General features: G+C 37.3%; 2 protein-coding genes across 3 annotated transcripts; both read right to left on the bottom strand.

Annotated features, from left to right (window-relative positions):
* Window positions 1-9,344: 9,344 nt before the first annotated feature.
* Window positions 9,345-15,310, bottom strand: LOC133858573 (bet1-like SNARE 1-1). Of its 2 annotated transcripts, none has more exons than XM_062294052.1 (6): window positions 15,160-15,310; window positions 12,603-12,759; window positions 10,541-10,597; window positions 10,403-10,462; window positions 10,215-10,300; window positions 9,345-9,756 (listed from the first exon to the last, which is right to left on the bottom strand). In XM_062294052.1, the coding sequence occupies exons 1-6, from the start codon at window positions 15,171-15,173 to the stop codon at window positions 9,729-9,731; spliced, it is 402 nt and encodes a 133-aa protein (XP_062150036.1). In that variant the 5' UTR covers window positions 15,174-15,310; the 3' UTR covers window positions 9,345-9,728. The 2 variants fall into 2 exon arrangements, with proteins under 2 accessions (XP_062150036.1, XP_062150035.1); XM_062294051.1 differs by lacking the exon at window positions 10,215-10,300 and adding an exon at window positions 10,076-10,214.
* Window positions 15,311-19,727: 4,417 nt separating this feature from the next.
* On the bottom strand, window positions 19,728-22,065 carry LOC133874202 (uncharacterized). The gene has a single exon (XM_062312068.1). The coding sequence runs from the start codon at window positions 21,714-21,716 to the stop codon at window positions 20,004-20,006; it is 1,713 nt and encodes a 570-aa protein (XP_062168052.1). The 5' UTR covers window positions 21,717-22,065; the 3' UTR covers window positions 19,728-20,003.
* Window positions 22,066-22,352: the final 287 nt, after the last annotated feature.

Below are 22,352 nucleotides of genomic sequence, written 5' to 3'. Positions count from 1 at the left end.
CTCCAATAGTATTAGGCCTCATAAGCTTGTTACACCAACATAGTTTAAGTCGAAAACACCCGATCACGAATCTTCTCCCAAGACAATTGACATCTGAAACTCATCAATCAAAAGAACACCATCATCTCTCTCTCTCTCTAGGAAACTCCCTTTCTTTTTCTTTTCTTTTTTTTCTCTCTCTCTTGGCTTGTGTCAGTCAATGCAAAAACTTTACCAATTTCTTGTGCAAAATTGCAGGCTTTTTTTCTTCGAAATTCCTTAAGCACAGTAGCACACTGCTATGCCTAAAAGTCCAAAAAATTTGCATAACAGGTCCATTGAAGAAGGAGATGGAGAGATCAAAGAATCTAAGAGCAACCCCGAAGGACTAGCTGAGAACCCGTCATGCCAAACCGGGCACAGATCATGAAACAAAAAAAAGTTATGTGGGTCATTGAAAGGCGAAAAGAACCCATCCAGAATCGGAGGCGAATTTGTCGGTGTCGACAATAATATCCTCAAATAAGCCTTACCCAAATCTAGTAACCTCTGTCCCTGTCCCTATCTCTCTCCAACAGGCTGTTCTTCTCGATGGAGGCAAGCCTCGCCACCGGAGAGAGATCTCTGGCGCCAGGGGGTGATGTCGAGGATGATGGGCCAGTGAGATGCTGGACGATGTACATGAAGTTGGAGGCGATGGTGTGGATGACATTGGATCTAGTGGTTTCTAAGGAGGAAGAAGAAAATGAATACTCACAAACGATGGGTTGTTGATCCGGTGTTTTCGTGCGTATTCTATCTTGTATTTGAAACTGACATGTCAAACAATTATTGGATGCTGTAAATGTTGGGGTTTACGCCACGTCCGAATAGAATGGGCTCTCTATATTATTAGGCTTATTGCTCATCTCATACTTTATTGGGCTAGTGGCCCACACTGGTTGTCGGTTGGTATAACAACCTCATGAGGCCCAAGCATTATTCAATCAACAACTTATGATAATTGACCCATTATATCCTAGCTATAAGGAAGAGCTTATATAGCTAGCATACACAGGCTAGATATCCAATGAGTCCACAATCATACCATTTTAAGGCTTTCTATTCCATTTGGCCTAAGTGAAGCTCCATCCAAAAGGGGCTTAACCGAAGTGCAAGCATACAACCCAATCTAGCCAAGGGAGACCAAGTCATCTTCTCCCTTGAAGAAGTCAAAGCTATATCAATGCACCTACAAATGTGACAGCATGCATAGGTTCACATGGATTGTTTCAACTTTACACTGACATTTCTTCAACCATGAACCAAGCTCATGAGTTGTCTAATGGGAATGAAGGATAATTGTGGTTTGGAAGGCATGGATGTAATCCAGCAGCTCTGTTGTCAAACCATGATCATGTATTGTGTGACTTGGCACAATCAGTGGGTCATAGGAAATCTAGAGACGGAGGCAGTACGCATGCAGCAAGTTGAATGGCTGAACCTTAACTTACTTTCTTGAGCCTTGACTAATAACCCCCTTGGTCAGGTATTTTCAACTATTAATGCACATATATTGTCAGCAACTTGCATATTTGGAGAATTAACACCAAATATGAGAAACCCAAACAAACTAGTATTTTTTAACAAAGGTCGTCTCATTTCTCACCTACCCACATGATTGTGATTGTGCATTGCTCAAGGTAAAAATTTATGTGGTGTCACATCACTATTTTTCCTCTTATTTTCTATTGATTGGGGGGGAGGGTTCACTCTCTAATATATGGGGATCACCTCAACCCTCATGGGGGATAAGAAACAACACATGCACCCATACCATAACCCCAAAGAATAGAATAATCACAGACGAAGAGCATCATTCTCCTTTATATTATACATTGAAACTCTATTTAATTCCCCTCTTACTCTCTTTTCTATTAATTAGAAGGAAATTTTCCAACAGTATAAAGGGATTGTTCCAAACTTTCAAGCAAGACATGCAGAGAGGAAGGGAGATGGAGTTTCTCATCTTATTTATATTATATATCCCCAAATATTTTCCAACCCAATGGGAAATTCGGAAAACAAACACTTTAACCAAAGCTTTGGCAGAAATCTCATCCAGCTAGCTAGCTAGCTATAACACCCTGGCCTATTTTTTTTTCCATCATACATGGCTCAACATTTTTCAAAGGCGCGCTCAATTACCACTTTCGATCGATTTGAGGTTATATCACTCACTGCTGCATTAATATACCACACAGTCACATCCTCTCTTCTTTAACCACTCCTTCCTTTCTTCATTCTATGTTATTATTTCAATTAATGTTACAACATGGTTACCATATTGCTGACATGATAGTTGTTATTATTATTGATTATTATCATTACTTTTAAAGTTATCATTATTGTTACGTTGTTATTGTCGGTGTTCTTATTATTCTTACTAATAATAAAGTTGCCCCTAGCTATTATTTCTGCAAAACTCGTCATTATTAGTAATGCTGAACTCATCATTACTATTGTTATTGAATTCGTCATTAATTTCTGCTACTGCTAAACTTATAACTATTTGTTATTGCTGAAGCCGTTACGTACTATTGTTACAGTAAGTAGTTATCACTATTCTTATTGCTAAACGTACCTATTACTATATATTACTACAAATGGGGCTATCACTATATGTATATTGTTAATGCTAAAGCTGCTAGTATGGTTATGGCTAAAATTGTCACTATTAAACGCTAAGAAATGTTTTTTTGGCACTTATACACGAATTTCTAGCTTTTTCTCTGTTTTTAGTAGTGTTCGATTGGGAAAAGCAAAGATGTTCCAAAGTTGTATAGACTTCATTTTGCATATATTAGGCTCTAAGATTAATTAATTTCTTCATCCGAAAGCTAGCCTTCTTAATTGTATTAATAGATCGGACTAGATCGATGCTTGGTCAGTTCTTAAGGAATTAATATCCGGCCGAAGACATGGATTATATTAATTAGATGGTAATGGTCATAATAGTAGCAAAACTGGGTAGACAGCGGTGCCACTAAATATGGAGTTGGGTAGTAGGCGGCAAAGTAAACGGTAATATAGTGATTCAACCTTCTATCGCACAAGCAAAGTATATTGTTGGTAAGGAGACAACGCAAAGATTATGAACCATATATATATATATACACACATTTTCAAATATTTTCAAAGTATTATTGGTCGGGTAATACTTGAGTGTAGCAAAATTTCCGGAATTCATCCGGAAATTTTGCTACATCGTAGCACTGCTCTTGTTGGTCCCCTAAAATATTTTTTGAAAAATGTTTTTTATTTTTATTTGTAAGTGTCTGGTGCAACATAAAATATTAGTTAACTTAAAAATGTTTTCAGTTAACAAAAAAAATGGTTTACATTTCTCATCTGCGTAAACATTTTTTGTCACTTTCTCTCCCACACCTTCGGACAAGCAATTGTGAGAGGACTCCATGCCTTATGAGGGCCTATTTGCGCAAACAAGTCTCGAACTGCCTAAGTATCTACTTGAGCAAGTGAGCTTTACTAGAATCATTTCACAATTGTTACCCCAAATTGCAAACAATATGGGCAGTTAATTGTACGTACTGGTTCTTAATCCCGCTCTCAAAAGCTTTCTATTCTCACACATTCTCTACCTTTGCAACTAGTGATAGAGTTAAAGGAGGCTGGTGTGGGCCATGCCCCTCAAACCCCCCTCTAGCTAGCAAAAAAACAGTGGTTAAAAATTCTTTTTTTTAGCTTTTTTTATAAAAAATAAAATAAAAAAAAAAATAAAAAAACTTTAGGTCCGTTCTTTTTTTCTTCACCTAGGCCCCTCAAAAAAAAATTTACTACAGTCTAGCCTCCTAAAATTAACTTTCTAGTTTTGTCCTTGTCTGCAATTCATGTTCATCGTCTCTCTATCTTTTTCGCAACTCCTCAAATTATATGAAAATATAAAAAACATTTGGCGATTTTTCATACAAGTCAAACGCTGAAAAATGTTCTTGGAACCATTTTCAGGGTTTGCAAACAAACATCGAAAAATAGACACATTTTCCAACAAAAAATATTTTACACCAAAACAGACAGGGCCTAATATGAAAACAAAAAACCATTTCAGTAAAAATCATTCTTTATATATATATTCTCCAAAAACAAGAACAAATCTTTGAAACAAATTCTGCGAAACACGTTGAGTATTTTCTATTTTTTTTTTTCTAATTGAATAGGAAAAAGGTTATAAGGGAGGATCTTTCACATTCTTAATCATGATGGAAGAGAAAATAAGAGAACATGCAGGAATGCTACCAAACACAGTATTTTCTATTTTGTTTCTACCAAAACTGTTCTTAGATAATAGTTCCAAACAAGCCCTAAAAATTTTGCACGCAGGGTTAAACTAATAATTATATTAATTCTATTTTATTGAACAATATTAAAAAAAAATATTCCATAATAAGCCTATATTCCTCGGAGCAATACCCTCTCATCCCCGACAAAGAGGTGCATGCAGGATGTGTAAATATATAAAGACTATTTAAAATAAGCATTTTTTTTTCCATGTTAATAATTAAGACTCAATTTCAAATTTCTTGCGCATGCAACAGAGGATGGTAAAGTAAACCATGAATCAAACATTGTCAAACAAAATCCCTTAGAATTCCTATATATAAGAGTACTAATGATATATACTACATGCATCAATATTTTACTTTTATTTTATTATGCTGATGTGGCAGAGTCTAATAGCAATTGAATCAGCTTTTAAAAAATAATATATTCAATGACCATTAAACCTTACCACATTAGCCTAATGAAATAATGGTGTGATGTATAGCTCGTATACTAATGAGTAAATTTATTCAAATTAAGTGGTAAAGAGCTTGTCATATCAGTGTTTACCACTTCATTATTTATTATATATATTTCACTTCTTCTCGTAAATAATGAGGTGAGGTGAGTTGATAAATATGATAAATAATGGAGTGATAAATATTCATATCTATAACATTTAATATGAAAATATATATATATATATATATATTGAGATTTGAAAAAAAAAAATCCATTCAATTCATACTTCTTCTTTTTTTCAGCTAGCTAACTATAAAATAAATTAAATAAAAACTACAATAGGAGGGGTGGGAGACCCCAACAAACACCCTAATACAATCGTAACAACTCAAGAAATAAAATCTATAACCAAAATGGGAAATGGATCCCAAATGATATGGTCCTATAATTCATTGACCAAAAAGCCGAGAGGATCGCTATGTTGGTGGTATATGATGCAGTCTTATGGTTGGACCGGTTGATGAAGATCATTTTTCCCACTTCCTTGAATAAAGGAGTATGCTCTACACCAGATTTGGACAAAAAAGAGATCGAACAACTCCCACTTTATTAAAGAAGGAGGTGAGGATAGGGTTGGCAATTTTTGACACGACCTGCGAACCCGACACGAACACGACACGAAAATATTGAGTTTGGGATAATCGGGTTCGGGACCCGATTATGACCTGGTTAAAACTGGGTTTGGTGGGTTGACACACGTGTCAACCCGCCATACCCGATTATGTTTAAAAAAAAAATCACTCAAAATCGAAAAGAAAGAAAAGTAAAAAACCCTAGCCGCTTGTCACTTTCACCGTTTCAGACTTTCGATGTTTCCCTTTCACGCCCACGACACACCTCACAGGCTCACAACTGACAGCTTCGCCTTCACTGCTTCAGTGCTTCACACCAGTAACCAGTTCACAGCTTCACAGCTCACAACTTCACACAGCGTCACGGCCTTCACTTCACAGAACTCCGTCCCCTCTCTTTAATCTCTGATTCTTTATGCAACTATGCAGCCTATGCTCTCTAGTGTCGGATTGACACTAGGTTCGTGTCGGGTACCACGTGTAAGGCAACATCCAATCTTGAGGAAGAACATGCACCCGCCGACACACTATCAAAGCCCTCCCGCTCCATAGTCCATACTAAGCCGGATCCTCGTTTACCGCTACTCCGGAGACGTCACAGAACACCGAACACCCTTTTCCAATGGACTCGATTAAACGGGTTCATCAGGTCGTGTTCGTGTCATGGATTCCAACCCTATTAATGATCGGGTCGGGTTCGTGTTGAACCCGTTAACATAATTGGGTCGTCCGGGTTGACACGAACCCGACCCATGAACCCGAATTGCCAAGCCTAGGTGAGGATGGGCTCTCAGAAGGAAGATCTGGATCTAGACACCACTAGAAGGGGTGGCACGTGGGCCTCACGCACTAGTGGAAAGGTTGGATGGCGGGTGACTCATGGTGGATCAAGGGCGGTGAGACCAGTAGAGGGGCGAGTGTGCGGCGAAGTTGGACGAGGCGACGGGAGATCTAGCTTCAAACTTTCCAAACAAATGGAGGGAAATAAAAATAAAAAGAAAGGGGAGAGAAGGTGGCATAGAAGGAGAGAGGGGGAGGAGAGGGAGCAAGGGAGAAGTGGAAGCCGACACCACTAAGGGGCGGTGCGTGGGTCTCATGTATCGATGGAGAGGCTGTATGGCAGGTTGCTCGAGGTGGATTATATTAAAGTATTAATTAAATAATCAAATCTTCATCTTCTCATAAGCGTAAGCTTTTGAGACAAGTGATAATTTAATATGATATCAGAGTAGAGGTCTTAAATCTACATGTGAGTGGGGTGTTAAAATATTGATTAAATTTACTTCCTCGTATAAGCTTAAGCTTTTAAAATAATTAGTGATTTAACAGGTAGGGGCGAAGAAATCAATGGAGGGACGCATTCATGGCGGAGGTGAGTGAGCAACAATAGATCTAGCTTCAACTTCCTACGTACAAAAGAAGAGGAAGAAAAGAAAGGAAAATAGAAAAAGAGAGAAAGGAGAGAAAAGAGAGAAAAGGTGGCGAAGAAGAAGGAAGAGGGATCCCAATGGGTTCACGATGGTGGGGGTTCAATAGGAGAGTACTTTCGAGAGACTTTTAGACAAGGGAGTTTTCAAAAAAAGAGAATAGCATCACCATGAATTTCTTCTCCAATACTGTCTTACTTTATATATATACATATATATTGAAAGACTCGTTAATATGAATCACATTACCGATCAAAATATATATATATATATATAGCACTACCATGAATTGCAAAAATAAAATGATGAAATATATGAAAAAGTATCTAAAAATAAAATAGAAAATAAGAGAAGAAAAAGAAAAAGAAAAAAAAAAAAAAAAAGGAAAAATGTAAAATTAGACCCTTTGGTTTACCTGATTTACAATTAGCTCCCTGTAATATTAAATTAAACTCAGGGTCTCTAAGGTATGCCAAAAAAAACGAATCACTCCCTACAGTCAAATTATGTCAAAAATACTTAACGGATTCCGTTAGTGTGCCACGTCAGCGCCAATAAAATGACAACACGTATCACTCCTAATATATATATATATAATTAAAAAATTAAAAAAATAAAAAACTTAAAGAATTATTTTTAAAAAATTAAAAATTAAAATGAAAGGGGGTGGCTTGTTAGCCACCTCCTTGGCTGTGGTGGCTGCTACGCGCCTATGGTGTGGCGCGTTGCCACTCCCATGAGTCAACAATGGATCTAGTGTGGCGCGCATCACCCCAGGCCACCCCTGGGATAGCTCGCAGGCTACCCTAGTGTGGCATGTGAGGACCGCATGAACCGCACGCTCCGTAAAAGAAGTGGTGGTGAACATCATATAAATTTATCAGGAAGTCGTAAGGATGGATTAGGGAATCGTCGCCGTGCATTTATTCTAAGCCCGCTGTGAGCGGCTAAGATCAAACAATCATGCCCTTTACATGTTATAATTATCATATCACGGGAGGAGCCGATAGTGGTGGGCATGTGTTTGAACCATGAAGTGGTGCCACACTTTATGTTTTTTAATAAATTATCGTCCATGATTATGTTCATTGAAAATTACTTTTATAATATTTTATACGTACTAGAGAAAAGACTAATCACTAAGAACTTATCGGAAGGAAATTGATGTGCATGTATAGAAAGCTCAAGTCCTTTTTCTTTTTTTTTTTTGGGAGGGGGGTGTCAATGGAAGCTGAAGTTTCTTAACAAATAAATAAATAAAATTAAAACTGATACAGAGAATATCATAAAGGAAAGGGAAATGCTCTAGTTCCCAACTTTTTATCCCAAAAAGTGGTTCCCAAATGATGTGTCATCATCCCATGAGATGATGACACATATCCCAAAATGATAAATCACATGAGATAGTGACACATCATTTGGGAACCAAATTTTGGGAAAAAAATTTGGGATGTGTAGCACTCCTTGATGGTAAGACTTCCCATATTACTGGAGAAGAAATTGTAAAATTTAGGGAAATCATGTCATTACCCTCACGTGATTTAGCATTTTTTGACATTGAGACTCCAATTTCCAACTTCAAGTATTTGTAAATCGAGACTTCTGCTAAACTTTTTGTCCAATTATTGATATAAAATTGCTCATTTAACTATATGGACTCCACTTTATCTAATGGGTTATGGATTAATTTTTTAAAACCAAAAAAAAAAAAGCCTCACACCTCTATGGCTGGTCTTGGCCGTGACCCGTGAGTTTAAATTGACCCAGGACGGTGGGGCTCATTCATATGAGTAACTTTCCGTTAATAATTGGATGGGAAGTCTAATGGAAGTTTCGATTTACTAATGCTTAAAGCTAAGGCTTAAAATTTATCAAAGTATAAAGTATAAACTGAAATCTCAAAATTTACAATTCTATACTAGGATGAAAAGGCATGCGGTATTTATAGGTGGTTTGCGATTCAAATTATATCATTTTTAATTAAACAAACAAAAAAACAGCCATTTTTTTGGTTATTATAATGACGAATATTAGAAACATCAATGTTAAACTCAATAAAAATGAGAGAAAAAAAATATATTGAATTTTCTGTAATCCAAAATTTCAGAAAGCAGGGACCTATGAATAGATCTTGAAAAGCAGGTACCTATGAATAGACCTTGATTGGTTAGGTAGTGTAATCTTACCGAATCACACACCATGCAAATAAGGACTGAGACCGAGTTTGGGTTTAAATTAAGAATTAATTGAGAATATTTTAAAAATAGTAAATACTGAGATATAAAATCTGCTTGACATCCAACATCAATCAAATTCAGGCCCGACTATATGAAACTTTTTGCACATGGGAAACTGCCCATTAGATTGCTACTCTCTATTAATTAGTTACAGAAGTGCAGGCAAAATTTGATCCCAAAACTAGGATGACACTAAAAGATTTAACCAATTAACGAGCTCACAATATTCACTTTCTGCAATTTCCTTCTTCACTTTTCTTCTTTCTTGTTTGATCACTTTTTACAAATACTGATGCTTAAGCTTAACCCCCAATATTTTTAGTAGAATTAGATTGCACGAGGGAAATTTTCCCATGAATCTCTCCTACAGAATACAAATGCAGCATACCACTCTTAAGGCCAACATGCACAGATATAATGATGCCAAAAAGTTCGTTCACGATTCATTCTAACCTTCCATAGACTCAAGCCTGCAATTTAGCCTCCGGCCATTCTAGCTAACATAAAACCTCCGGCGAGCAACTATATTGTGGCAGAGCTGCTGAGAACCCACTAATTAGTCATGTTTCAGTTTCTTGCCGCAATAAAAGGGTTAATACACCTTCACAGGCATGATTTTCCTCCTCAACATCCATCATCTAAGAAGTGGAAAGGGTTCTCATAGTTATACTTTAACCAACCGGAAAATATCGGAGGACCCTGCAAAGAAATAGGGCGATCAGAATCAACAGGACAGAGTTGTTCAAGATATGCAAACTAGGGAGTCAAAATCGTTCTTGATGTCTCATTTATCGTGCAAGCAAATTCATGCTGTGAAACCTACATCACAACTGCTCGCTCAAAAATCGAGGCACCAAGTTCTTTCATAGTTGTTAAAATAAGGCTATTAATAACAGAGCAGTAATGAGGAATTAATGTATCGAAGTTTGAACTGTTGCAATTTTACAATATAGAAAATTATTAGACCGCCAGAACCCAAATTAAAATATAGCAAATATTCCTATATTATGAAACATACTTAATATAAGCATCTCCACAGAGGATTCGGGATTGACTATGGAGATCACAAATTTAGTATGGCCTAGATGCTGATCACCTTTGAAATGCATGGCATCCATATTGCAATTGACAGTACATACCACAATTGAGTCATTTACCTGATTAGATAAAATATAATTAAAAAGAGAACCACAAAGCATGCAACAAGAGTACACATTCTTCGGCTTGATTTCTTCTCAAATACCTACAAAGCAATGAAATCGTTTTAATAAACCATTATCCAACAGATCTGTCAATAAAATAAAAAGAATGGCAGCAAGATAGTAAAGCAATCTAGTTCATGTACCATCTTGAACCGTTCCATGGTTCCTGACATCACGCCCCTTGACGAATCCATGTCGTTACCCTGATTTTACATAGAATTTATTTATAACATAAATAAATAAATAAATCACTCAAATAGAGATGTCAGTAACCCACTTACCATACGGTCAAGCAGACGATTATGACTTTCCACCTCATCATGTATATCACCTGTTAACTGTTGGTAAGTAATAAATGCATCAAAAGTTGTTCTGTAAATAGATTACACATTTAAAAAGCATGTCTTTAATCCTTTATCTAGGCAACTAACGCATTAATATTCCATCTTAGTTCCGTAAAGCAGGAACTATTTTAGTATCATATACAAGTACAAAAGCATTCAATAACCGGCATAGAGGTGCACAATATTTAATGATTACCTAGTGACAGAAAAGAAGAAGGTTTGATGAGTGTATGTGTATTAGAAAGTGTGTGGGCACGTCTGCATAGGCATGTGCATGTTGGTGGACAGGGTGATATGTCTATGGCAGATAGGAAACCATGCTATAAATGATTGTGTTGAAAAGATTGCACCTGTTACCAGGGCACCTCTCAAAGTCTATGATTCCACTGGAAGTCCCCTGCACCACTACTCTAAGTAACTATGCATAGCAGGGAATTCATCCAACCAGTTTTGTGATTGAGCACTCCAAAACTTCTACACATGCTACTAAATATAATAGGATTCTTAGGATAACTGAAACGTATGATTCAAGAGAATCTATATGACAACATGTTCCCCTATCCAAGGTTTGGCGAGAAAGACGAGAGTGAGTCTACCAAACCCTGGCAGCTAATCTTAATAACTAACTATTACTCACTTTGGCTTCCTTTTCCCTTGCAAGAGTGTTTGGCAGCCTAAGGTTCCTTTGAGGGCAGCTTTTTTTTGCTTGGTTGGCAGCGTTAGGAAAGATCCTAATTATGGATAATCTTAAGAAATAGCATATCATTGTTGTTGATAGGTGTTGTATGTGTAAAAGGAATTGGGATTCTGTGGACCATTTTCTACTCCATTTTGAGGTTGCAAGTGCCTTGTGAAATGTTTTCCTTAGTCTATTTGAACTGTCTTAAGTTATGCCTAGACGAGCAGTAGACTTGTATACTTGTTGGTAGACTGCCGACAGCACTCAAAGTGCTGCTGTGTGAAATATGGTACCTTCGTATCTTTTGTGGTGTCTATGAAGGAAAAAGAATGACAGAAATTGAGGACCGTGAAAGGACATTGGAGAAGATTAAGTATTTTTTCTTCAAAACTCTATTTCTTTGGACAGCTGCTTTTATTTCTCCTTTGATGATTAGTTATCATGATTTCCTTGTTCTGTTTTCTCCTTCTAGCTAGGTTTTTTCTCTAGTATACTTTACGTGTACCTAGTGGCGCCTTATGCTTTTAATGATATTTCGATTACTTTTCAAAAAAAAAAATACTCACTTTGTTTCAAAACAAATGATAACCTTTTCTTTTTGAGTTATCTCAAAACATATGAAACTTTCCAAAAGTAGAAGTTCCTACTTATTAATTTTCAATACTATTCCCATCCTTTTTAAAAAAACAAACAAGATTCTCATAAGAAGTTGTGTCACCTCTAGTATAAAATAAATGACATTTTAGAAAAAAGCACTGTATTTTTACTTTTTCATTAGTAATCATGTCATTTCAAATCACATCATCTATTAAGACACAAAAAATATTAGATAAGTATCAATTATCACCTTCCACCAATGGCTCTCAAAAACAGAATTGATACATGTATAATTGAAAACTTGAATGAAATTAATTTCTGAGCATGGAGACACATAACCTATTCATTGACACATGAAAAGACCCTTTCTAACCACACAACTACAAAACCCATGGAAAAAGGCAAAAATGAGACTACCACCACCACAAGGTTGGGAGAAAAATGGGAGGAAGACAATGTATTAGCAAGGGATTATACCCTTCATTGCTTGAGAGGTGATATCATTTCCCTTTATGATGACCACAAGATTGCAAAAGAAATCCATGATGCACTCGAGGAGAAGTAAGGCCCAAAGTCAAACACACACATACAGCTGTTGTTAGAGAAGTAAAATTGGAGCCGCATGGGAGAAAACAACAGCGTTGGAGACCATATTCATCAAATAAAACTCATTGCCAAAGAAAACTCTAACACTGGTCATCCTTTGTCACAGAGGAAACTTACTCTCTTAAGAAATATAACTCTATCTTGCAAAGTGTCCACAGCTCTCTCATTGGCATGCTCATTAGTTTCATGGGAGTATGAGGAGGGCACCCTAAGACCACCTTCCTCAAGTCCATCAAAGCCATCAAAGAGAGACGCTCTGGCTGCACGGTGCTCCCTGCACAAAAAGAGATCATGCCATAAATTTAAAAATTGAACAAGTACACAATAAATGATGACAATTGCCTTTCCAAATACAAAGACTTCTGCAAAACAAAGAAAAAACAGAAGCAAGAGTACATCCTGTTGAAATAAACATCAAACTACTAGGAGATTTTGAATTAACTGTGAACTTTCACTATTGGCATTTCTTACAACCCTGTATTACTTCAGCAAGTGCAACGTTAATGAGCAAAATGCTTAAGAAAGGAAGCCATTTAAAGCACTTTATGAGAATTCTACCCCCTACCAGAGAGACACACTCTCAAGTGCATATTTAAAGAGAATCGGCGCTATAATACTAAAATATAAAAGTATTTAGACTTCCTCACTTTAAACCCAGTTTCAAGTGTTTGTTTCTTTTTCACTTACACCAAAAACATGTGGTTTTCCAATATAATTGATTCCCTAAGGGTACTTTTGGTATGCAGAATAGACCTCTGAAATGGAATAGCTACTCCGTTGTTTGGTTAGTTTTTTATTCTTAGCAATAGCTATTTCACAAGAATAGCCATTCCTCAAAATGCAGAATACCTATTCCTCTCAAAAAAGGAGGAATAATTATTCCTTTTTTAAGAGAATAACATATTGATTAATCTTCCCACAAAAATCCTCAAAAGAGGAGGATAACATATTGATTAACCCTCCCTCCCTCATAAGATTCTCTTATTCGCTCATTTTGTGATATGTTGATTGATAATATAACCTAGATGTGTCACAAATAATGCAGAGTTTTGCAGACATTAAGGATTATACCCAAAAGCTCCCCCCCTCCCTCCCTCATAAGATTCTCTTATTCGCTCATTTTGTGATATGTTGATTGATAATATAACTTAGATGTGTCACAAATAATGCAGAGTTTTGCCGACATTAAGGATTATACCCAAAACCCATTTAACGAGTATCAGAACAACAATCATAAAGTATATATCAGAACATTAATCATAAAGCAAACTTTCAAAACAAGTATGATGTCAATAGACATGCTTCTGACGCAGATGGAAATTGGGTCATGTCCCGCATTATTTGACAAAATCACACCAAATCCTACTCAGATAGAGTAGGTTTCAGCTCTCCATTGTTTCGCAGCTCCAGTACTATGTCACAGCCTCCTATTAGCTCACCTTTGTTACAGTGGTTGAATTATGACCTATTTTGTTGTCTTTCACTGTAATTAGTTGAAGAGTGAGTGTAGTTTCTAATTCATAGAAGAATTATGTCTAGATGTTGATGGTCTATTTTTACTCCAAAGCATAATCGTCTTTTCCTCTCCTCAATTTTCTCAGTAAATAAGAGAATATTAAAGAGTTTCTGTTTGTTGCAATCTTAGAAGGGTTGTGGCGTATTTCGTGGTTTAGGTCATGAGAGGGTGAGGGAATTACATATTCTTAAAAAAATCTTTACAAACTAATTGTTTTGAAGATCCACATCCAGAAATAGAATCAAAATCCAGAGATTCTAGGCAACTGACCCCAAAAAATGTTCTTTGAAAACCCAGAACTAGATATGAAATCAACTATTAAGCTTCGTCTCCACATCGCCCCATAAAATCATTGCAAGGCTTTAAGTTTCTTCAACAGCGGCAACATCATCCACAATTTTTTTTTTTTTTTAAAAAAAAAAAGTAGTTATAACAATTGTTTATGTTTAAAAAATAAAGAAAAAATATTCTTAAAAAAGTAAATTAGATTTGTATTATAAGGGTGTTTAGGAAATTTGGTTACAATATGATTGCATTCACCAGCAGAAAACATATTCAGTGTTCTATTGCAGTTTTACAACCAAACTAAGGAAGGAATAGTTATTACATTCGCTTCTTCTATTCCCAGTAATAATTATTCTTTTCTCAACGAAATAGCCATTTCATGTACCAAACGTGATGTCAAACAAATTAATCCCAACTCTAAACAATTCTAGACAGACAAATTATCAACGAATCCCAAATTTAACTTCAACAAAACGCGACTGACTATCTTTTTCAATTCACTAATCATGTAGCAACAACAACAGCATTGACTGTCCATAGTCTTGCGTCTAACTGTCTAAGCAAATTCACAAGAAAAACCAACCAAAAACCAAAATTAGCATTGCAATAACTGCACCAGAATAAATTATATAACAGGAATCTACTATACAATAACTAGAATAAACTTAAATTAAGCAAAATTATTCCAAAAAAATAATAATAATAAAATCAACCTATTTTGTTTGAAGACCAGATCTTCATAATCAACAATATACAAAATGGATAAATCCAAATAAATCAATCGTATATATAGGAGGTTCGTTGGATCACATTGAGATAAATACGAACGTGAAAATGAAAGAAGAATGTGAGCGAAAGGATTTGCAGGCGAACCTTCTGTAACTCATTGCTTGCGGGATTCACAGACTCGCGTTTGCTTCTGTTTCCAAGATTTCGAATTCTGAGTGAGAAGTTTGACGAAAGAGACACCCGGCGCTGGTAATGGTGATGAGTTCAGAAGCGTGGAGGGCCTGGAGGCTTTGAATAGTCTGTGCTCCATTTTCTTTTCTTTTGGGCTGAGCTGGTTATGGCTTCAAAGCCCAATCAAAATTTTGGGAGGCTTAGAAACATTCAGATTTGGTGTCCATTAAAAGTACTTCACCCCAGCTTAGTAAAGGTGAGATTTGATTCCTAATTTTATTTTAGGACCAAGTTAGCTTGATGCTGTAGAAAAGGAAATATAAAGGTTTCTTGTGTTTGTTTTGTTTTCTATAAAAAAAATAAATAGCTTTCAAATATAAATTAAATTATTAAATTTATTATTATTTATTAGCTTTTTTTTTTAACCGTTAGTGTTTTAACATAGTATCAAACTAGTGGTCATTAAACCATGATTTCATAGTTTACTACAAGGTACGCTCAATAGTATAGGCAAGACTATCCATGTGGCTGAGAGTCCTCACAGTTCAGGTACAACAATGTAATTATCAAAAGAGCGCTCTACTATTAAGCTAATAGCCTGTCGGGCCTTTTGATGGGGCTCGCTATGCCAAAAGTGAGAGAAACCTCATCCCTCTCTTTACTTATTTTTGTCCCCATGTCGCTACACAGGGGAACATGGGGCATGGTTCAGTTCTCCACCTTAACAACAAAAAAGGCCCCCAATTTTATAATGGTCCAAAGAAAAACCATTTATACTTTTAAAAACAAAAAAATAAATAAATAAATAAGCACGAAACTCATGCATTCATCATCAAAATATAAAATTTCTCAGGGCATTGAAAATTACAGACGAAAAAATTAAAACTTTTATTTATCATAAATTGTAGTACAATGATGCCGGAGTTTCATTACTCTACTCTATACAACCCAAAATATCTAAAACCAACCCTGAAGAGACTATATATTGCATATCAGGAGGTTACCGACATTCTGAATTTTGGTCCAACTAGACAGGTGATGTACGGGCATGCTCAACTATCCAATTTGACATGTGGCAACCCATCCTCATTCATTTGATCAAGATTCAAGACTACACAAAAATTTCTTTTGATTTTGATTTTAATCTTTTGACCTAATACGTACGAGTCTTTCTATACTCAATCTAATTGGAGTGCTTACGACAACAAATTGGGCATACCTTTTGCTAAGAGCCTCCAAATTGAGCATATGATCTAATTCAAAAAGCTCTTTTTCAACGTGCACGTCGTGGCAATCCCAACTTATGCTCGATGAGCACCATTTTTTGTTAAATATTACACCTATTGGGATTTTTGATTTGCTCACACAAGAGCCTGACTGTCACACCACCCCCTAAACACATGCAAATATCTAACCTAGGACGTCAAAACTATAGAGTAACGTGTACGGTGTACCCAAAGTTATCCCACTAACACGCTACAAGTCACACAAAGAACACTTTGGGCTTCGTTTCCTTCCGTATTTGCAAAGCCTAACACATTTTACTAAGAGGAAAGCTCTTGAAAATGCATTTGGTAGCCTTTTTCGTCACAGTAAAACAATTTTAACCCACCCCCCCGCGCCCCAGGCTGGAGAAATCTGCTGAAGCACCAGAAGTGGGGGTACTGCATTTCCCATTACCACTGTCCATAGTCTTCCCCTGCCCAAGAATTTGAGACAATTTTGCAGATTCCATGTAGTCTTCCAGTGAATTTGCAGGGTAATGGGTAATGAATTCACAGGCTGGAATTGCCCATGAAAGCCATTTATTTCGTGTCCGTACAAGCCGGATCCAGTCGGAAGAGAGAGGCATCTTTCTCTCTCTCTCTCTCTGCCAGAGTTCACACTCAAAATTAATGATATCCAACCACATGATTGAAGCCTTTGAAGGTTCTTTTATTATCATACTCAATGCCCTCTTCTACCACCTGCTTATAATGCCAGATGATCACACCTGCTTTCCTTGATGGATGGAGCTGTAAATTCCTAAATTCATCATTATATTTCAGCCCTGTTTCTTGCATTACCATCAAAGTAACCAGATCAATTCAAATAAAGGAAAATAAAATTCATTAAAACATAAGGGAAAAAAAAATTAATAAACACAGATTATAAAGCAAAAACATAGTAGGGTTTGCTAATTAGGAATAGAAATTCTGTCATTTGAGAAGAGCCTCTTAGAAAATTAACACATGAATGCTCTCATATCAGAAGTAACGTGCACTTCAAATGTGTCTCTAATTCATTATGAGGGCTTCTAATCAAAATTAATTAGCTTAAGATCACACATCATTCTTTGCAGATCAGATGGCACGTTGAGTGTTGTACAAATGTTGACTTGTATGATTATGCATTTATTACTGTTACTCATTATATGGGAAGCAGTAGCAGTCTCAAAGGCATTGTACACTAGAAATGCCACAACAGGACAAGTAGAGATTAAAGAACACATCAAAACATGGAAATCAGCCATGGATGAACAGTACCAGATTTCATGTGTAACTAAAACAATATAACATAATTGTTCCTTTAAAAGATATATATATATATATCCAGTAAGTTGGGAAAGGAAAGGAAGTGTTAGTGAGGGCATTTTGCTATAAAAAAAACAGAGTATCCTTATATAAAAAATCTAGAGACATAAATAATTTGGCTTCGGATGAGAGATCATCGGGGGCATATTAATCCTCACCCCTATCACATAATACTGATATATTTAAAAAGCCCGCTGTAGCAGAAAGCTTAAGAGGACACGGTGCAACAGATTCCAGGCCCCAGTTTACAACATTATGTATATATTTCATAATTCAAAACAAACAAATACAGAGAAAGATTTACTCAGTTTATAAGCAGATCGGGAAGCTGTCAATACAAGGAGGAACTACCCTGCTCAGGAAAAGAAAAAGAGAAACCAACCTAAAGAGATCCATCATCCAGATACAGTAACTTCACTTCAGGACACCTGTGTTCCAAGATGAAATGGAGCCCAAAAATCCTCTGTTGTTTAGTTACGTTTTGTACGAACGAAACTAAACATAAATACCCTCAGATTTTCTATTCTACCAAGAAATAGAGACTCGTAATTTACAGTGCATAAGGAGAGAGAGAAACAGAAGAATAACAATAATAACACACTATTTTAACAGACACCTAATTCAGACCATTAGATCAAATAATTATTTAATAATAACCATTTGATCGTAATTATTTAATCTCAACCATTATATTAAAGTTGATTTGACCTTACAATTTACTTCAGTGATGGTTCGGTAAATTCAACCATTGGATCTATCTAAGAAGCATCCTATGGTCTAGATCAAACCAACAGATCAAATGATCCTTATGGTCCAAAATTGAATGGTCTTGATCAGACTGCTCCGAGCTCCAATGCTAAGTGTCAAGTGCATCATCAAGACGCCACTAGCGTCCTATAGCCCACTGCTACGCAGGCACGCGTGCACGTACTTCCGGTACTTCAAACCATACTAGAGTATACACCCAAGCATTACTTTAAAGCAAAGGCTTAAAGTGTGTTAGGCTTATAAATGCCAACTACACTTTCTATATAGGACTCTTTTTTTTGATAGGTTGTATGGGACTCTTTTTATTCAATGCTCTTTAAAATCTTCCATTTAAAACATTCCCCACAATCATATATATATATATTCCTTTTGGGGAGCAATTCTTCCTTCCCAAACACAGCATACAACTCTCCGTGTACTGCATTCTCTAAGTGTGCAATTCATACTTCCTTACTATGCCAAGTCCCTGTGAAATAACTCCGACGAGAAGAAAAAAGGTGTTAAGAGAACCCCGCCCAACCCTAGACACTCTAAGATCAATTTTCAAATCATACATGTATAGAAAAATAGAAATAAAATGACTACAATTTTGGATATTCATTTAATTTTGTTAGGTATAGCAGTATTCAAGGCTCTTTATTTTTGATAAGTAGTATTAAAGGCTCTTTATTTTGAAGGCATATATGATACTTGGGCTCCAGGAGGGGGAGATGTAAGAGAAAATTACCAACTTGACCCTTAGCCCAAGTGTTATAGTTTGTTATTTAGTAAAATCTCGATATATATATCACTTGCTGGTCATCATGGAGAACAAAAATGAATTTGAGGAACGTCCCCGGCTGAACAATGGCACTCGCATTGAAGTTTTCTACAGAGAGCACAAAGATTTAGTAACACCTTCAAAATCGCCGTGTTTGCTAAGTGACAACTAATTTTAAACTCCCAATTTTAACACCAGTCACGATGCCGGGATCCAAGATGATTTCCAAATGTCATAGTTTTCAAAAGAGTTCTCATTTGAGATTACTCCACAATGCACCAAAGTCCACAGAGAATATGAACTTAACAATAGCCATTATATTCTAGATGATCTGACTCCACGCATAAAAGTATAAATTGCAAGCAATGCACTAGGATGTTGCGAAGGAAAAACTACTACTAACTTTACACAAACATTTATACAAATTCCTACACAAGATGAACACGATACCTTCTTTTTCATAAATAATTGGAATTATATACTTCAGAATTCAACTTCCTTTTTTTTTTTTTTTTTGAAAAGCAGAATTCAACTTCTCGTACCTTGCGACATGATACATAAGTAAACTCAAAGCCTTCAACAATTAAAGGTCTTCAGAGTGCAAAGCTCAGGGGGTATTCACATTCTGTTGAACTATCATCTGTATCTTCATAAGTATCGGGAACCAAGAAAAATACTCTACCACCCACTTCACGTATTCAAATCCAGCAATTTTATCAATGAATATAAGCAGCTCCACATTGCAATTGCCATTCCATGCAGTCCTCAAAATCGAAACTGCTGGCACAGTCCAACAACGCATTCTGCTGATGCTCGTAGCGGCATATGTAATTCAACCCCACAAGAAGCTCACATATAGCCGCCTCCGTCTTTTCCCTGTCGGCGAAATACAGCGTCTGAAGCAGCAGAACATTCGTCCGCGTAACGATTTGATGCTGCTCGAAATTCCGCTCACTTTGCCACCTGATCATGTTATGTGCAAGCGGCGCAAGCCACCTCAGAATCCCATCAAGAGTCTCCTTCCAATCATGGGCAAGAGGGGCGTCATATATTGCCAGATTTTTGGTATAGGACTTGAGATTAGTCTTCAGAGACATTCTTAAGCTCGTGGGCAACATCTGGTACAAATCGTCCCTAGCTTCCTCACCCACGAGATGCGGGTAGCGAAGCAACTTCTCCATAACAATTATAACATTCGCATAATGCAAGGCCAAAGCAGAGCCGCCCACGGTTGTGGGAGGAGCATAGACCGTCAAGCGGCTCTTGGGGCCGAACCGAGCGCCTTGTATCACACTCGGCTTGGACTGTCTTTGATCCCCACTAAGCGAAACACCAATCTGGGACTGATTAACACAACAATTAGAGTGATTAAGGTGCTCTCTTTTCAAAAGAACATTCCCAGAAACTTGGCTACTCCGATCCTGATGACCAACATATTCATCATCGTCCTGAAACCTGGGAACCGAGCTGGTTAAACTAAGGCAATCCGTGAAAAACCTCCCTGGGCTCGTCCCACACGGGAAATTCAAATATTCTGGTCGAAACGGCGCCATCTCACCCCTCCGCAAATCAAACTGAGACTTAAAGGTCGACACCCTTTTCTTCTCCGCCGAATGGCACCCACTACTCCTACTACGTTTCAACGGCTCCGAACCCGGCTGAAGTCCACATAGATTCTTCTTTAAGTTCGTTGAAGGGTCACCAAACACGGTACAAATCCTAGCGTAGATTGTGCACACTGACCTGGCCAAGAGCTCCACAACCTTATCGTACATCTGGTTCCAAAGCGAGACCTCCTTGAAATGGCTCACATCCTGCCTCTGCCAATTCAGCTTCTGCTCGAACGCCCTCTTGCTCTCCTCGTGCTGGTTGTTCTGGAACTTCTTCGCCGCCTGCTCCAGCTCGTTCAGCACCTCCATTTCGCTGTACAAACTCGCCGTCGCGTTCACAAGTCTCTCCATCTTCCTCACCATTCCCTCCATATCCCTCACCAAAAACCCCAATTCCCTCACGTCAATAACCCCACTCACAACGTCACCGTAGACGTGCTCGAACCCCTGCAAGGCCGGCTCGGAGCACTTCTTGCCGAGACGGGACACCACGCCGGCGACGCGGTTCAGCTCGTCTAGCTTCTCCGCCATGGCGAGCTCCCGAAGGAGGGCCTCGTCGTCGGACACCAGTTTGAGCACCCCCTCCGATTTCAAGATCTCGGTGTTGAGCTTGGAGATCTCGGAGTCGGTGAGCGACTTGTGGAGGTGAACGGTCTTGGACATCACGGTGGCGACCTCGAAGGAGAGAATGCCTATGGTTTGCTTTGGGGGTTGGTGGGTCTTGGCGCTCTTCTTCTTGGAAACTTCAAGAAGGAGCGCGTGCTTGAGATTCGTGCTCACCTGGCTGCCCATCTTCACAATCCAAGGCTCCGCAACCATTTCTCAGTTTCTAAGCCCAACCAACAAAACAAAAAAAAAAACCCAGATCTGTTTCATACAAAAACCGCAATGGCCTGCAGTGAAGCAGTGCGGCGCAGTTGAGTAGGCGTGGGATAAAGAGAGGCGGGAGTGCGTAATCGAGACAGAGAAAAAGAGGGGTGTGGAAATCAGTAGAAGCACTACTGTTTGCGAGAAGCTCTCATTTAGGAGCGGTGAATGAAATGACGATAATTTTCAAAAAGGAGAAAGGTCGGGGGGGTATTTGAAAGTGGTCCTAGGGTCACCGGTTCCACTTTTCTTTTCCAATTTGTTCTTCATTTGACAAAAGCAGCTACTTATATTCTTACAAGGTAGAGACTAGAGAGGCGCCGTGCCCTACGGTTTGACTTGTGAGATTGCTTGCATATTAGTGTGTTTGGCAACGAAATTTTAAAAACATAATATGATTCTGAATTTTTTTAAAAAAAAAATAAATTATATTTAATTTAATTTTTAAAAAATAAATAAATTATATTTTATTCAGTCTTTTTTATAAAGTCAAATCTTGAAATTTATAAACAGAATAAAAATTTAATTTTGGTTTTAAAAATTCAACACCTGAAGGTACTATTAGAAAGTGTGGAATTAAATCCACTT

Source organism: Alnus glutinosa, chromosome 1, assembly GCF_958979055.1.
Source record: "Alnus glutinosa chromosome 1, dhAlnGlut1.1, whole genome shotgun sequence".
Taxonomy (NCBI): domain Eukaryota; kingdom Viridiplantae; phylum Streptophyta; class Magnoliopsida; order Fagales; family Betulaceae; genus Alnus; species Alnus glutinosa.
Note: the sequence above shows the minus strand (reverse complement) of the source record. Positions and strands in the feature narration are given on the sequence as shown.